The sequence below is a fragment of the Paramormyrops kingsleyae genome, chromosome 14 (assembly GCF_048594095.1).
Source record: "Paramormyrops kingsleyae isolate MSU_618 chromosome 14, PKINGS_0.4, whole genome shotgun sequence".
In the NCBI taxonomy this organism is placed as follows: domain Eukaryota; kingdom Metazoa; phylum Chordata; class Actinopteri; order Osteoglossiformes; family Mormyridae; genus Paramormyrops; species Paramormyrops kingsleyae.
The window spans coordinates 14,306,891-14,323,784 of record NC_132810.1 but is presented as its reverse complement, the minus strand read 5'-3'; the positions used below and the strand labels follow the sequence as shown (position 1 = coordinate 14,323,784).

At 57.1% G+C, this 16,894-nt stretch overlaps 1 protein-coding gene and 1 long non-coding RNA gene across 11 annotated transcripts; one reads left to right on the top strand and one right to left on the bottom strand.

Moving 5' to 3' along the window:
* Positions 1-124: 124 nt before the first annotated feature.
* rps6ka1 (ribosomal protein S6 kinase a, polypeptide 1) lies at positions 125-16,738 on the bottom strand. 10 transcript variants are annotated; one of them, XM_072699371.1, is made up of 27 exons: positions 16,567-16,738; positions 16,249-16,488; positions 13,920-13,964; positions 9,841-9,925; positions 9,600-9,680; positions 8,922-9,026; positions 7,989-8,042; positions 5,739-5,855; positions 5,567-5,648; positions 4,989-5,069; positions 4,744-4,823; positions 4,539-4,645; positions 4,420-4,457; positions 4,039-4,181; positions 3,868-3,938; positions 3,561-3,649; positions 3,413-3,477; positions 3,224-3,326; positions 2,987-3,117; positions 2,756-2,881; positions 2,584-2,673; positions 2,345-2,503; positions 2,099-2,260; positions 1,925-2,001; positions 1,723-1,840; positions 1,493-1,630; positions 125-1,402 (listed from the first exon to the last, which is right to left on the bottom strand). In XM_072699371.1, exons 4-27 carry the CDS (start codon positions 9,919-9,921, stop codon positions 1,280-1,282), a joined length of 2,421 nt encoding a protein of 806 aa, XP_072555472.1. In that variant the 5' UTR covers positions 9,922-9,925; positions 13,920-13,964; positions 16,249-16,488; positions 16,567-16,738; the 3' UTR covers positions 125-1,279. The 10 variants fall into 10 exon arrangements, with proteins under 10 accessions (XP_072555472.1, XP_072555471.1, XP_072555473.1 ...); XM_072699370.1 differs by having other exon boundaries at positions 16,249-16,738; XM_072699372.1 differs by lacking the exons at positions 9,600-9,680; positions 9,841-9,925 and having other exon boundaries at positions 16,249-16,737.
* LOC140578418 (uncharacterized) lies at positions 10,890-13,736 on the top strand. Its single transcript, XR_011982604.1, has 3 exons — positions 10,890-12,117; positions 12,492-12,674; positions 13,512-13,736. It is a non-coding gene; the product is annotated as an uncharacterized lncRNA (long non-coding RNA).
* Positions 16,739-16,894: the final 156 nt, after the last annotated feature.

The following is a 16,894-nucleotide window of genomic DNA, read 5'->3' as shown; positions in this document are numbered from 1 at the left end:
CACAACAAAAGCCCACATTAAGCAGTTTCATCATCCTCCTTCTCCCCCAGCTTGTAGATCCTGGGGAAACAGCCCCCTTCAGGAAGAGGAAGGAACAGAAAGGAGAAGACAGACAGCACCGAGGAAGAGTAGAGGACCATTTATTGGAGAGACTCTTCAAGGCAACCAGCACTCCCCTCTAAAGCTAGGGGGCGATGGCGAGCCTCGGCCAGTGCATCCCTGATTCACAATGAACACAGAACACGGGAGGACCCTGGGCTGATCTGACGGGACATAGAAAAAGCTGGAGAGCATGCTCTGCCCACACAGGGAGGGGGAGCGATACAAAACAGTCAGAGACTGAGAATGTTCCAAGATCAGGAGAAACTGGACAAAACAGAAGAAAACAGCAGGGGGGGGGGGGCAGGGGGCACCTCCACACGTACCCATTCAATCCCTCTTACATCTACCGGCCTCCTGTTGGCTAATATACGTTTTTAATAAAGGGCAATCGTTAAGGGCACAGAGCGGGGCTTCTGATTGGCTAATGTGTGTGACATCACCTGCCCACCGCCACCACTGGACAAGGTTTCACTTCCAATATCTAAATCAAATGAAATTTAAGCGTAGAGCCGGTAGGTCAGTGAGCTCCGGCCCGCAAATCACTCGCATGCTGATTCATGGATTTATTGTTTATTATCCATAGGGTGGAGGATGTCAAAGTGCTCAAAGTAACCCCGGTAACAGCCAGAACAGCAGCTTGAGCCCTTCACGGGAGCCAGCATGCTGCAGCGGAAAACCATTTCAAAATAAAAGTCCCGGCACAGACAGCATTTGGTGAACCCAAGAAACACCCAAAAAGCATAAGCGAAGGCCCCAGTACAGCATCACCATGGTGACCCCCAGACAGCTACCCATCGTTGACATGTCTGACGTGGAAGAAAAGGACCATTGCGTCACACCATGTCATGCCGCAAGGGGTCGACAGTCTCTGTGAGGTCTCACTGCACCGGGGACTCTAGGACAACTACCTGGCATCACATGTACAGGAGATATACTGTGTGTGTATATATATATATTCCAATGTGTAAAGGGGGAGAACGAACAAAAAAACACAGTGACGGAGGGCAACGACAGCAGCGCTGAGGGACACAAACAGTCAGAGAGGGAGTTCACAGGAGTGTCTCTGTCCTGCAGGGCGGCCCGGCGTCTCTGACACACCGCCCCCCGATCCTGAGCGACGCCTCCCACACAGCGGCCATCAGGCCGGTCCGTGGCCCGGATGCCAGCCGGCCGGGGCCTACAGGGACGTGGATGGCAGCTTCTTGACTCGCCGCTGTGCCAGGATAGATGACTCGATGGGTTTGAGCTGGGGCGTGGGCACTGAGCTCTTCAGGGCCGAGTAGGTGGCGGCCATGGCTCCCTACGCAGGACATAAGGGGAAAGCGTGGGGCCTGAGTGCGAGGATATGGGTGGGGTGGGGCGGGGCTGGGGAGCGCAGGGTGAGCGGTACCTTAACGAGCTGGGCGTCCTGATGCTGTAGCTGGCTGTTGGGAAGCTTGTCCCGCTGGACCATCCAGAGGTGCTTTAGAACCTGCCGGGCCGTGAGCCGCTTATGCGGGTCGACGTGCAGCATCTTGGACACCAAGTCCTGGGGGGGGCACACAGATGAAGGCATGAATACGTCTGCAAAATGCGTGTCACACAAATGCTGTGCAGCGTCTCCTGCGGGCCGCATCCCACCTTGGCGGCATCCGACACGAAGTCCCAGTTGCCGCCCTGCAGCGTGAAATGGCCGTTCCCGATGCGGCTGAGGATCTCATCAGGCGTGTCCTCGGGCCCGTTGGCAAACGGGGTGAAGCTGGGTCGCGAAGGGTGGAGAGGGCTTAGCGGATCTCACGCACTACATCCCCCCCCCCCCCCCTCCACAGGGCCCTCTACTCACCCAGCCAGCATGGTGTACAGCAGAACCCCCAAGCTCCACACATCACAGCCCTCATCATAACCCTGCCGCTTCAGCACCTGCGTTGCATTCACACGAGAACCATCAGTGGATGTCAGCTGGGACCCCCTGGGAGCCACACCCCCCCCCCCCCAGGAATCACGGCCCCACACTCACCTCAGGGGCGACAAAGTTGGCAGTGTAGCAGGGAGTCATGAGGAGTCCGTTGTCAGCACGCAGCTGCTTGGCGAAGCCGAAGTCACAGATACGGAGCGACTCTGCGTTCCCCGACTCGTCCACGTAGAGGATGTTGCTGGGCTTCAGGTCTCGGTGGACCACCTGGGGGCACAGGACACGTGCAAGTCCAGCGATGCTCAGTGGGGGCTGCGTGCGGCCTATCGGGGTAGCGGATAGCGGCCTCACCCCCTGCATGTGCAGGTACTCCACGGTCTTGGTAATGGTATAGAGCACAGCGCTGGCCTCGCGCTCCGAGAAGAGCTTCTGCTTCAGGATGCGGTCAAGCAGCTCTCCCCCGCGCATCAGCTCCGTCACCAGGTACACCTGCTTCCCGTTGTCATACACCTGTGGGCCGGGAGGAGATGGCTGTTAAGCTGATAGTGGGTGGAAGGTAGGGGTCCTCTGGATGGGAGGCACAAACTCACATCCTTCAGGGTGATGATGTTGGGGTGCTGTCCGTATCGCAGCAGGATCTCTATCTCCTCTGTCGGGTCGGTCTTGGTCTTATCGATGACCTGGTACACAGGAGCACAAGGATATGAGCACGCAGCCACAGAGCATGTGCAGTACTGAGCCTGACGGGGGGAGGGATGGCACCTTGACTGCGTACTCCGTGTTGGTGGCCTTGTGCACGCAGCGCTTGCACACAGAGTAGGAGCCCATCCCGATGTCCTCCTTCAGGATGTAACCATCGCTAAACAGGATGTTCTTCCCGTGGAGTTGCTGTGCGACAAACAGACAGGGTCATGGATAAGCAGCTCCCTCTGGTGGCCACATGTGGAATTTCATCACTCATCACTTCTGCAGACACAGACTGGGGGGACGGACCTGCACCACGGGATGCGGGGGGGCCGGCACCACCTCCTGCTTGGTCTCATCATCCAGCAGCACTGTGGCCACGAAACTGAATCCCCGGAAGAGCTGGTGCGCGCCAGCACTGGGGGGGACACCCGGGGAATCTGAGCAAGGAGGGGGGAGGCTGTGTGAGCCAGGACACAGGATGCCACACCCTGCTTCGGGGTGTCATGTGCCGCCCACACCCTGCCTCGGTCCTCAACCTCCCACCTTTGGGTGTGCGGGACGTGAACTCCGTGTCGAAGTAGAAGGTGTCATCGGGTCGGGCCACAGCTGGCTTGAAGGGGGGCTTGATTTCCCTCCGGAAGAGTTTCTGAAAGGGGGGGTGTTAACCTCTATAAAAGCCACGGAACCAGGCCAACCCCCCCAATCCGCCCAGTGACCAGCGCAAACACTCACGTTCCAATCGATAGTGGAAAAGAAACAGTGCCGTTTGATCTCCTCTGCGCCATCGGAGCCGGATCCTGTGAGGGACAGAGAGCAGTGACACACCTGACCCCCCCCAGCAGCTCTGCCCTCCCCCCAGGATACGGTTAGGGCCTCTCACCTAGCCTGTTACCGGGGTTCCTCTTGAACAGGGCCCTGAGCAGGGACTGTGCCTCCGAGCTGAGGAACTGCGGCATGCCCAGCTTGGCCCTGGAAGCAGGCAGACCCATTCAGGAGGCTGCCTGGGGGGGGGGGCAGGGCTCTCAAGGGAACGGCCCCCATGCAGACACCCCGCCAGGCTGATGACAGGTACAGAAACGGCCCCCATACAGACACCCCCCTGAGCTGGTGACAGGTACCACAGCACACATGGGTTTTGATGGGTTAGCCAGCTGTGAGGGTAGTCATGGTGACATGGAGGTGCTTACTTGAGGATGAGGTTCATGGTTTCCTTTCGGTCTTTGCCTTGAAAGGGTAGCGATCCAGTGAGCATCTCGAACTGAAAGCGTACAGAGATGGGGAACAGTGTCTCGGCGTTAACCACAGCAGGGAGAGACCGTGCTCCCAGTGAGCTCAGCTCTGCATGCATCCAAACCTACCATCAGTACCCCGAATGACCACCAGTCGGCGCTGTGGATGTGACCCTGGCGGTTCACCACCTCGGGGGCCATGTACTCCACTGTGCCACAGAAGGAATATGCCTTCTTCTCATGGTCGATGGCCTCTTTGCACAGGCCGAAGTCTGTGATGGGGAAACACGTTCACATGCATTCTGTGACCATGGCTAAAAAAGCACCACAAGGCGGACACAGAAAGTCCACAATTTTCAAAATAAAAGCCCTAGGCGTGAAACTACCAAACCCCAAGTTCAGCTTCGATCGGAGCAGCTGTGACAGGAACAAGCTAACAGTGTCGGATGAGGACTCGGCGCTCAGGGGCGGGGGCAGAGTGCCCCTACAGCCCCCATGCCCTCCCCTCACCTGTGAGCTTGATGTGCCCCTCCTCGTCCAGCAGGATGCTGAAACAGACAAAGCAGAGACGGCATCAGAGACGGCATCGTGCCACCTGCTCCCGCATCCACCTACGGCGCCACACTCACTTCTCCGGCTTCAGGTCCCTGTAGATGATCCCCAGCCCATGTAAGTGATCCAGACCGAGGGCAAGTTCAGCCAGGTAGAACTTCACATCCTCTTCAGTGAACATCACCTGCCGGGGAGGCGCCACACACACACACACATGAGAGAATGACAGCCAGGGCTGTGGGCTCACACACACACACGCACACACATGAAGCACGCACGCACCTCCTTGGACAGCCTGGTGAACAGGTCCCCCCCCCTGAGGAAGTCCAGGATAAGGTACAGCTTCCCCTCCGTCTGAAAGGCTGTGGAAGGAGCGTGACAAAGGTCTGTGTGACACCAACAGCAGCCGTGCGGGGATGCAAGCTATTCATTCTGTCCCCTGGGTGGCGCCTCTGTCTCCATGCACAAACAAGCATGCGGACGACAGGCCACGCCTCCCACCTCCGAGGGGGGAGAGGTCAGCTCACCATAATGCAGCTTTACGACGAAAGGGTGATTAACATCTGCCAGGATGTCCCTCTCCATCTTGGTCCTGACACGATCTCTGACTGCGGGGAGGGGAGGGGAGGGGTGGGGTCAGACACAGGCCAGTGCGTGTGGACAGACGTCATGCTTAGCGCTCACTGGCGAAGGAACATACTGAGCAGAAACTCAGCCAAACACGGCACAGAATGCAGGCAGAGAGATGCACGGGCGATCGGCAGCTCTGCAGCATGGAGGAGGCCATCATCCCCCGCCTACCTTTCAGGTACCACCTGTGCTATTGTTTTCAGAGTACAAGTGGCACAGTGTGTGAAACGGCAGCCTCTATGCCCCCCCCCATGGGTCAATGTGGTTGGGGCGCGCACACGCACACACACAGAGCTAATGCTGTTCCCACGATGGGGGGGGGGGGGAGCTGGGTAAACCAAAAAGCAAGAGAGCGAAACCAGAACGAAAGTGAGACAAGGAGGGAGGAAACAGAGGGGAACACCCACCCACCCACCCACGGAGGCAGGGGGCAAGGGGCGTGAGGTGGTGGGGGGGGGGTCAGAGGCCAGGTTACCCTTCAGCGTGGCTTTCTTCAGCACCTTCATCGCATAGAGCTGATTGTTGTCTGGAGGCGTGATTTTCCTCACCAGGAACACCTGTGGAATGCAAACAGCTGAACAGTCTCAAGGCAAATCTCATTTATGGGGGGGGGGAGAGAGTGGGGGGAGAGGCACACACACACCCACCTTGCCGAAGGAGCCCTGGCCCAGCACCTTCAGCAGCTCGAACTGCGAGGGGTCGGCCCTCTCTGAGCCTTCCTTGACCACATGCGTGATGTTGATCTCCTTGATGACATCGTCTTCCTGTGGGAGGGGCAGAGTGAATGCAGAGGGGTACGTTAACGGCCCGTAAACATGGCAGAGTGCCGTTACTACCCCACTGAAGAGCCGCTAGCAGCTCAGGTCAAGATAGGATCTGCTGACCCCAGTGTAGCACTAAATACAGAATCGTCTGCGTCAAACGAAAAACAGGAACCAGTTTGGTGGTGCGAGTGCTGCAGGCGTGGTGAGGAAACATGCCAGGCCTTGTGTGTGTGTGTGTGTGTGTGTGTGTGCGCAGAGCTTCCGGAAGATCATAGCCACAGAGGCCACAACCCCCCCCCCCACACACACACACACACAGCTCTGACAAAGAGCACAGACATAGGCAGGCTTTAAGAGTCGGATAAACAGCTCTGTGAGTGACCAGCATCTCCAACTTCACTGTAACCCAAACCAACAAAAACACAGTGACTGAAGGAGGATGGAGCTCAGGGATACAGGTCACACATACGCTGCTGTTTTCTGTAAGGAATGAACGAACACGCACACACTCGCACAGGAAGCATGCATCTTTGCATACTTAAAACCGACAACTTCTGCGAAGCATGGACCTGTGAGGCCACCGCGGGTTCTGGTAATGCACAGCAAATGGACCACACGGTGATGCAGGACCGCGACCGATGTCGATCTGTGTGTTTGGCATTCATAGTGCATAACACACTAACACGCTCTGGTATTTATGCATCCCAGTTAAGCAGAGAACGACGACCTGGAGAATCCCGTGAAGTGATAGGTGAAGAAAGCCAGCTGGCAGACCTCCTTCCTTCGTTTACGAGGCTGATGGGCTGCTGGAGCCATCGCCCTCAGAGGGGGGCTTTACAGCAGACTGACAGCGAGTGCGTTACAGCAGCATTGAAACATGGCGGCCCGTGATTACAAACAGCAGAGCGGCAGCCGGCGTCATCCCTCAGAAAACAAATGTTACACCTGGCCCCCCCCCCACAGGCCTAGCGCCAGCAGAGCCCTGTCAGACGACCCCGTTACACACGCAGCTGACTGTCACCCAGAGCATTAGCACCTGCTGGATGGATATGAGACGCACTCACCCAGCGTAACCACCATTCTAGCAGCGTCAAAGTTTAGACCAAAAGGGAACAGAACCGAAGAGACGAGACAAACCCCCCCCTCACCACCAACCGTTTCCGAGCACACGGGAGCCTCAGTGTCCGAGGGCAGCTCGGCCGCACAGGCCTCAGGCGGCAGGACCGGGGAGCCCCCCGCAGGTCCGCGTCCCGCGCGAAACACATTAATGGTGTCGCCGCCCTTGGCGAAGCTCCTGGACTGTGACTTCCTGAAAGTGTAGAAGGTGAGCAGGCGATTCCAGCGAAGCTTCCAGCGCACCTTCTCCATGTCAGCCCACCCCCCCCCCCCAGCCTGAGCGGAGCCTGGAGGATCCCCCCAGCGTCCCAGAGAGAGACGCGTCCTCAGAAGGCACTGGAGGGGACACCCAGGCAGGACGGAAGCCTTTGTATGTATAGCAGAGTACCGAAAGCCGCACAAGAGCGAGGGAGGGGGTGGGGGGGAAGAGCGAGCGTGAGAGAGAGCGAGAGAGAGAGAGAGAGAGAGAGAGGCCTAGACATCACCTTGTCTGTCCCACCTCCATCACCCTCGCTGACGGACCATGCAGAACACCACAAGCAGAAGGACAGGAAAACCAGAGTCTTAACAGCTACACTCCCCCCGCCCCCATGTCCTCTGACAGGCCCTAGTGCGAGTTTTGTCTGGTTTCTACCCCTCAGTGTTTACCACCGCCCTGGCAGCAAGAGCGAGAATCTGAGAAACTCTTAGCATCACTCCAGCCTGACTCTGCACTGCCCCATGCTGGCCACACACGGAAAGACACCCAACAAGCTCCCACAACACATCTGCTGCTGAAGTGAAGTTGGACTCTCCATGTTTGAGGTGCCACAGGCAGCATCCGTCCCCCCACACACTGAATGACACACACACACACCCCACCTGCAGTCTGACGCTAACCACAAACGGCCATCTCATTACAGACGGACAGGACATCGGAGCCAGGGGCCCGCAGGCAAGGGGTGGCCCTGCCGGGGTTTGGGGGCCACAGCAGTGGGGGCGCCACGGCTCATGGGAAGTGGCAGACTGCCTTCTTACCTTCACCTGTATGCGGGCAAAGTCCTTCTCTATCCAAGTAATGCGAGATTGTTCCTGTGTGCAAACGGAGAGTTGGGGGTCAAGGCTGAGGTCAGGGAACAGCAGCGCCCCCCCCTCGGCCATCCAAGTGTCAGCAGAGGCAGGCCAGCCAGCAGTTCTGGGTGGGGTCGCTCGAGGAGCCCGATAAGATTGCATCAGTGCTGCGGGTCAGCGGCAGGATGGCGCAAGCGGAAATGGGAGCGGCGCGACACCTGCGTTGCTCGTTACCGGGGTACAGGATAGACCCTAATTGACAGTGATATCCATTGTGCGAACCACATCGTCTCCCCCACCGCCGCCTCGCCCTACCCCAGCTCCTCCGGCAGCATCGAGAGGGACGGTACAACCGCCTCCCTGTGCTCCTTCCTCCCCTCAGAGCTTCTTAAGCAGTTTCTGCAGCTGAGACTCACTTCCTTTTTCGGTGTCGTGTCTCTGCCTTCCGTGACACTTAGCCGACAGCAGGTGGCCCTGACACGCCCCGGCAAGGTGCCCGGTGCTCACACCCTGGACCAGACAGGCAGGCAGCAACAAGGATACTCCAATACGGACAACCCCCCTCCCCACGAGAGGAAACCTGGAGCACAGGAACAGACTCAACGTACACGTGTCAGAGTGTGGATGCGCATGGCCATGACGGACCGTGCAGAATCACACGCCTCCGAGCGCGATGAACCACGACCCTTCTTAAGGGGATTAAGAGTCTCTGCTGGAAGTAACCCTCTAAATTAGATTAACACTAAACCCCACCAGGGACATGTCACATTCCGCTTCTCCATGTTTGTACACATCCTCTTTGTACAACTCCATGACCCAACAAGCCCAGCTGAAGCAGCGCAGCACCACCTCCCCCCCAACGGGGAGCCCTGCCGGCCAGACCCCCCCCCCCCCACTTGCCTCTGGCACACGGTGCCTGGTGCGGAATATCAGCCTCCACATTCCTGAGGTGCCTGTGTGAGGGCAGTGGGCTGCCGGACGCGGACGCGGGCGCTCCCGCGGACACTGTCAAGTGCCGTCCAGCCGGAGGAGCCGCGCATGTCAGGGCAGAGAAGCGGAAACAGGGCCAGCTCCAGCACTTCCTGAGGAAACCACATTTCACGCCATCTCGCGCATGTTACACGCCAAGTGGCAGCCTCCCACCAGCAGGGGGCCTCATCATGCACTGTAGCAGAGACCACGTGCAGGGATGTCTCACACACAGGCAGGTGCCGGGGGACGGTCGAAAGCAACGCACGATGCCCCTAACGGGCCGATGACAGCCCGCCTCCATCAGCGCCTGCGGTCATGCAGCAGCCAGTGCTGCCATTCCACAGACGGACAGCAGGGAGCAGCAGCCACTCACCTAAGCAGGCCGAAGCCTGCAGAAAGGAATGCAGCAACCAAGTAAGGACATGTGGACAGCGAGACAAAGGCCCCGCGTTCAGCTGGGGGGGAGGGGCCGACACAGACAAAGAGGTAGCAGGAAGGGGATAGGGAGCAGGAATCTGACAAATTACAAACCTCAGCTTTTGTTCTTGGGGGCTACATACAGGCGCACACACACACACAGACACACAGCCCCCCCTCCACCCCCACCCTCCACAGCTCAAACGCAGCCAACCATCGACTGCAGGAGAGGGGAGCTGCTTGCGCTCCTGATTGTGCCGACAGAGCTGCCTGTCATATGGGGACAAAAACCAAGAAACAACCAATCAGAGGGAGGAACAGAGTACAGTCACCACCCCTGCCACCATCCACTTGTAACCTGCAGTAACGCAGGACAGATTTTACGGACAAGCAAAATGTACAGCTTTTACACATATTTACAGACATTTACCAGGATAAATTCTCGGATGCCAGCTTCAGCTCTGTGGATCGCAGGACACAGTTGTTTCACCAGAGTTCCTCTACGGCCCATATAGCTGTGCCGGGAGAGACCGTGAACATGTGGGTGAGCGAGGGGGGCAATCCAGGCTCCTAAAAACGGGCCGTGATGTCAGAGGCCAGGGACAGCCGGCATCCTGCCTCCTCATCTCCAATTACCCCCCAGAAAGCAGATCCCAGCACCCTGGACATTATTGCCCCACTGCTGCTCACAGTTTTTACCCTCCCTCCCGGACATCCTGTGCGACAGCCCCATGACACGGGTATGCGTTTGGGTAGAGTCGCCAGTTGCTCACACCATCTCAATGGAGAGAGGCTCATTGATGAGCGTGCAGGATTCCCCTGAATGGAGTGCGTACACGACGGGTGCCGCAGTAACCATGGTGACCAGGCAGAGGCCGCAGGGAGCGGGAGACGCGGGTGAGGGGTGGGCGGGAGAGCGTGGGCGGCAGCGGGAGACGAGGATGGTGGAGTAGCAGAGACGAGGCCAGCAATAGCAAGGGGAGCGAGGCTTCATCAGTGCGCGCTACAGAGGTCACAGCACACACACACACACACACACACAGTATGCACACTAACACATGCAGTTCATATATTCCTATCATTTTGTGGAGACTCCATTCATTTCTATGGGCAGAACCCTAATCGTACACAGACACACACAGATTTTCCAGGCCCAGCCCATGAGCAGCACACTCAGCCAGGGCTTACTACTGAACAGTCCCCCCCCCCCCAGCAAATGGGGTTGGTCACCTGAAGCCAGAGCTGCAAGGGCTGTGTGTGTGTGTGTGTGTGTGTGTGTGTGTGTGTGTGTGTGTGTGTGTGTGTGTGTGTGTGTGTGTGTGTGTGTGTGTGTGTGTGTGTGTCTGTCTGTCTGTCTGTGTGTGTGTCTGTGTGTGTGTCTGTGTGTGTGTCTGTCTGTCTGTGTGTATGTGTGTGTGTGTGTCTGTCTGTGTGTATGTGTGTCTGTGTGTCTGTGTGTGTGTCTGTCTGTGTGTGTGTCTGTGTGTATGTGTGTATGTCTGTGTGTGTGTCTGTGTGTCTGTGTGTGTGTGTGTGTGTGTGTGTCTGTGTGTATGTCTGTGTGTGTGTCTGTGTGTATGTGTGTGTGTGTGTATGTCTGTGTGTGTGTGTGTGTCTGTGTTCATCCAGTTGCCTAATCTACCACAAATGTGGGATGATGGGCAGAAAGCTGCATCCGCACGGATGTCACGGGGCCGGGGGGGTGGGGAAGAAAGCGTTAGTGGCCTTTCCCATTTTCACATCCTGGAATGACGGATGTGGCTCGGCAGGCCATTAACACCATGTCCCCCCACCCCAACGACGAACACCCAGCCCCCCCCATACGTTCTAAACCCTTACAGGAGACCAGCATGTGGCTGTGGGCAGTAAAGGGTGCTTGTTTCACATCAGTCAGTGCGCTTCCCCTGGCAGCCCGCTGTGGAGATTTAGGGGATCATAGCACCGGAGATAGGGTGTCGTTAAAAGTGGCAGAAAAACCAAGCTACTCTGTCACCACCCCGAGATAGATACACACGCTAACCGGGGAGGGGGGGAGCCCTCTAATTGGCACCCGAGAGGCAGCAGCGTCCAGCAAGGCATCCGGAGCAGGCAGGAAGTTCCGGTGGAATGCCGCGGAACAGGAAAGGGCAGAGAGCAGGAACAGGAGCAGCACAAGCACACAGGGCGGCAGGACACAGCAGGTGCTGATACCGCCCACGGGGCCAGCTGGCGAGACACGCCCGGGCAGGGAGCACGGTGGACTCCGGCCTGGAGAGGGCCTCGCCCTGCTGAGCTAACACACCTCCCGCTCCCCCGCCAGAGAGCATGCTGGGATGGCGGACCTGACTGGGCCTGCATGTGGTGCTGCTGAAGAAACCACATGCTCAGGCAAGGAAACCCCCACCAACACAGTCAGCAAAAAGGCAGCTAGCTGGGATAAGTGGTGTTTAACCTCCGTGTGTCTATGTGTGTGTTTACATGTGCATGCATACGTGGTGAACGAGGCCAGCGAGTGACTAGACGGCAATAAAGAGGCTGTCAGGTTAACTGCTGACGTGGCCACAGCACAAACACCCTCCTGGTTAATTAATGACCATACTTCAGCTCTTGCGAACAGCAGGGCCATAAAGTTGTCTGTGTTTTTAACATAGAAACACTAGTAAAGAAGCCTCTCAAACAGGACAGCCGGAGAGACTCTGCACACGGGACACGGCGCTGCAGCCACAAGGTACCCCGTCATGACAGAGTCACGGCATGCAGCCAGTCACGTGGCCTGGCCCCACCCACTGTCCCCCCACATGGAAAATGTCACCAGCCTCAACTGGAGCTCTTTTTCCTAGAGGCGACAACAAAGCCCCCCACCCCACCGGCCAAAATATGAATTATTCAGTCGGATCCATTGGGGGCCTTTGTAGAGGGCTTTGTATCTTAATGCCTCAATATTGTGACAACCCATGGTCTCTATGTACACACACACAGACACACCAGCTTTCCAGAAATGTCTAGTTCATACTTGTTACATTCATATTTGTTTTAAACCGCTGTCTAATTGGCTGAAACTTCTGATTTCCCTGCTTCTCTGACGGCCAATCACGCCTGCAGTGTCCAGCAGACCGACAGCACCTCTAAGCCTGCGAAGACAGGCCCCTCTCGCAGAAAGATGCCTCAGTGCTCCAGGCAAATGCAGGAGGCTCCTGAAAACCATCACCCTACGCTGCAGGCTGGAGAACTCAACACCCTGCTATCGCCTGGAAGCCCCTAACCACACAGCAGCAGGCTGGCCAGGTAACGGACAGACGTGGTGGGCGATTCTCGTAGCAGGGAAGGACTCGCAGGAGCAAGGGGGGCTTGGCCAAATGAGCAGACTTGCTAGTTATTTGGCTGATACTATACTGGCAGTGGGACAGCGCTGTTAGACCAGGGGTGGGGGGTGGCTTTCAGGCACCTGATCTGATCATGGAGCCATGTGGCGCTGCCGGCAAGTGTCTGGTATCTGTATCACAGACAGCTTTGCACATCAGCCCCCCCCCCCGCCACAGCTGGCCGCTGTTACAGCACCTCACTGCTAAATACCCATCGTGCCCTGGGAAGAAGAGCACTCTGGCTTTGTAATGGAACGCATTATCAGACCCCATCGATCTCAGCGCAGTCCTGAACACGGGTTGGGGCTGGGAGGGAGAGAGACACACACACACACACACACACACACACACACTCTGTTGAGAGGTCTCCCTTTGTGTGCCATTTCTGAGACTGACCAGTGCCCACTGACATTTAATTGAGCATTTATTGAGACCCTACAGACCAAGGCCCCCAGCCACATTTGTAAACATTTTATCACCCCCCCCATTTTATCATTCCCCCTACATGGACATGTAGTTGACTCCAGCATAAAGAGGCCTTCCGGCGAATCCTGGCACCTGAGCGACACCACATGATCACAACTCCCTCCTCGGCTCGGAGGCGAGCAAGGAAATCACTGCCAGGAAAGAGCAGATGATTCCTCTACGAGAGAAATAAACTGAACACCCTACATTAACACGGGGGAGGGGGGGTGTCTGCTGGACATCGCACTCTACAGCGGAAAAATGAAACAGTGATCAACAAGCTGCATTTCTGTAGGTTTTATCCATGGGACGGACTGACAGACAGAGTGATGGGCACTCTTTTCTTCTGAGGCTGAAACACTGGTACAGCCCCTCCCAGTGAGGTCCTCCTGTGCCAAACTGGAACTGATCTCAGGACGGATGAGTCGGGCCCCAAACAGGAAGCCACCCCGGTAAGTTTGAAGTGTATTTATCCCTGCTCTCCCCCCCTCCAATCTAGCTCGTGCCAACGGGGCCTTCATTGCACAACAGCACACAGGCTGACATGCAGGAAGTGCTCACATGTCAGGCCTGAAAGCAGAAGTATTCAGAGTCTCACAAAGGAGAAGCTCCTTTGGATTGGCTGAGGGAGCCGTGCCAGGCGCTCTGTGTGCACATGCGAGTGTGTGTGTGTGTGTGTGTGTGTGTAAGCGCTCGCCTTTACCTTCACGGCCGACGTGTCGCGGTCCTCAGCGGTGCTCTGCCCATTCTGTGAAGAGGAGGAGAAGAAAGAGAAGAAAGGGGAGGTGAAAGGCCAGTCATGGCTGAACGCACACGACTGGACACACTGCAGCGCTGGGGCATAGTGTGGGCAGGCGCGCGGTCAAAGGGCTGGTGCCCACCCTATACGGCTTCCTGGGTCACAGAGGGAGAGTCAGACTGAGCGCTCAGAGATGAAAGAAAGCCGGGGGGCAAGAGGGGCAACACAGTCCCCATGAGGAAACGAGAGGATGAGGAAAACCTGCCAGAGGTCAGCAGAGAGAGGAACCGACCCCCCCGCTATGCATAGCACCCTGACAGGAAGGAGCCTGCGGCCCATGGCAGGAGGAGGAGCCAGAGTCAGTCCACTCTCCTATTGGTCAGGAGCCCCCAGCAGCCCGTGCTTATAGTGTGTCAACGAGTCTGGCCAGAAGTCATAGCAGCTGCAACTGCTCAGAACACGAAAACACACACACACACACACACACACACACACACACACACACACACACACACACACACACACACACACACACACACACACACACACACACACACACACACACACACACACACACACACACACACACACACACACACACACACACACACACACACACACACACACACACACCCCTAGCGAACACTGTAGGCAGTGGTGGCTTGATGGTTAGGGAAGGGCACTTGTAATCGAAAGGTTGCAGGTTCGAATCCCCGACCAGCAAGGCACCACTGAGGTACCCTGAGCAAGGTCCCGTCCCCAAGCACTGCTCCCCGGGCACTGAATTAGCTGCCCCCTGCTATGTCACGTCATATGGGTTAAATGCAGACGACACATTTCGTTGTTGCACAGTGTGCTGTGGTGTATTAACAATGACCACTGATCACCTAATTCTAATTCTGATGCAGTGGCTAACTGGGAGCACAGGGGAGATCTCCTGCCCAGTGATAAGGGACTGGATGCGGATAAGTGACACTTCCCCTTGACTGGAGAGTTACACACTGTACAATGAGAGACACTGGATTGGGGAGATCAGTCAAATCCTAACCCAGGAAAATTTCCCAGCAGCAGATAACCTGCATCAACCACAGTTACACATAGTTTTTAAATCTGGAAACACTGTAAACTTAAAACAGCAAGTTTTCCGTCACCCAGATTTGAGTACGGATGTGTACAGCAGAAACATGGCTGTTGTGTTGGGGGGGGGTTAAAGTGTAATTAACTGACCTTGGGAATTGGACATCGGTTCACATAAAATACCAGAGCATGTGAGACGGGAGCCAGAGAGCAAATCCTCAGGCCAGAACCTGCAGAAACTCACCGGAAATGTGAACCAAAGTGCATCTGCAGACAGGCATGCAGGGGTACAGGCTGGTGTTTACTGGGCCGTCTCAGAGAAGCCCATCTGACCAGGGAGCTGTGTGACTGCATGCGTTACATAACCAGGGGCCAGGCCACCTCCCCCCCAAGCTGGTGATACTGCAGAGACCACCAGGTCACAACCCCATACCACAGCAACATCCTCAATGATGGGGGTGCATCCCACCCTATACAGTGACCAAGACCTGCCAGAACAGCACCACATCGCGCCCCACTGGCAAACCCACAACGAAAAGTAGTACGAGTCACAGGGAAAAACGCGAGGACAGCAGCCGATCGCTGACCCCCCAGCCAACAGGCGTTTAGTGGGGAAGAGCGTACAGTCAGCCTAGCCAGAATGGTCCAGGGTGACGTCGGGAAACCTGCGGCTGCGAGGTAACACTGGGCGAAATGCAGGCATGCCAATGAAGGGTGCGAGCGGGGAGAACACGTTCAGGACTCCGTGGACCGGGACCGCGGAAAACAAGCAGCACTCCTGAACAACATGACACCGGAGCCCAAGGCGGCCAAACGGAAAAAATCATCATTTAATGGCCGAGACGAGTAAAACAGGCACGCGGGGTGACGTGTCAGTAAAACATTAAAGACGGTGCAAAGGCGAGAACAGGCAGCAGAGCCTCAAGCATATTAATGCACGGCAGATTTCAGCTTTATTAGCAATGTATGAAGCTGCAGCCGTGACTTATTAGCACTGTCACCGCGAGACGGGTACCGTATCAAAGCCTCGAGCTCTGTCAGAGTGTGTGTGTGTGTGTGTGTGTGTGTGTGTGTGTGTGTGTGTGTGTGTGTGTGTGTGTGTGTGACAAAGGCAGTGCGACTGTCAGTTGTCGTGTCCGTGCATGAACTTCCACGTGCTCCCGTACCCCAGGCTGAAACCCCAAACCCCCGGAGCCACCGGGACACGCCGTCTCACCTCCGTCTCCAGCTGCACCAGCTCCATTTTGGGCCAGGGGTCTGCGAGCTGCGCCAGCGGCATTCTGCGGGTCCACGGTCCGCTCCGTCAGCAAGTCGAATCGAGCCCCCTACCTGCCGGCGGAGATGAATCACAGCCCCCACGAGCCGCCGGCACGCGGGGTGTCAACAGCGCACCTCGCGCACAACAAGGCTGAGGCGCCCGGCAGCCGATCCCGGATCCGGAGTCTCCGACCTTTCCCTAGGCAGGTAGGGGCAAGTCTGAGGCGAGGAGGACGCCGCTTAACAATGGCAGCCTCGACGCTTTCTGCGCTCTTACCCTCTGTCCGTGTCGCAGGATAATAACCGATGGAAAAACCGCCGCGATGCGCGTTTAATTCCGGTCACGTCTCACAGCTCGAGCTCTCCAGCCCCGCGCGGAGCGCAGCCTCGCACCATCAGTCCGCCCGTCCGGAGCCGCGAGCCGCGGCCCCCTCCCCATCGAATGTAGCGTCGGGCCAGGCCAGCCGCCACACTATTGGCGGTCTCGGCACGCCTGGCCCGCCCCCTCCCTCCCCCCCTCCCTAAGGAGCCGTGAGCGCCCCCTGCTGGGGACTCGGCTGGGCGGCGTGAGCGAATAGGCGCTACAACAGCTCAACGCCGCTATC

Coding starts and splice junctions, on each gene's coding strand:
- rps6ka1 (XM_072699370.1), bottom strand. CDS start 9,921: ATGGGCCGTAGAGGAACTCTGGTGAAACAACTGTGTCCTGCGATCCAC. Junction 3,327..3,412: donor TTTCCACTATCGATTGGAAC/GTGAGTGTTTGC, acceptor CCCCCCTTTCAG/AAACTCTTCCGGAGGGAAAT. Junction 2,504..2,583: donor ACATCATCACCCTGAAGGAT/GTGAGTTTGTGC, acceptor CCCGGCCCACAG/GTGTATGACAACGGGAAGCA.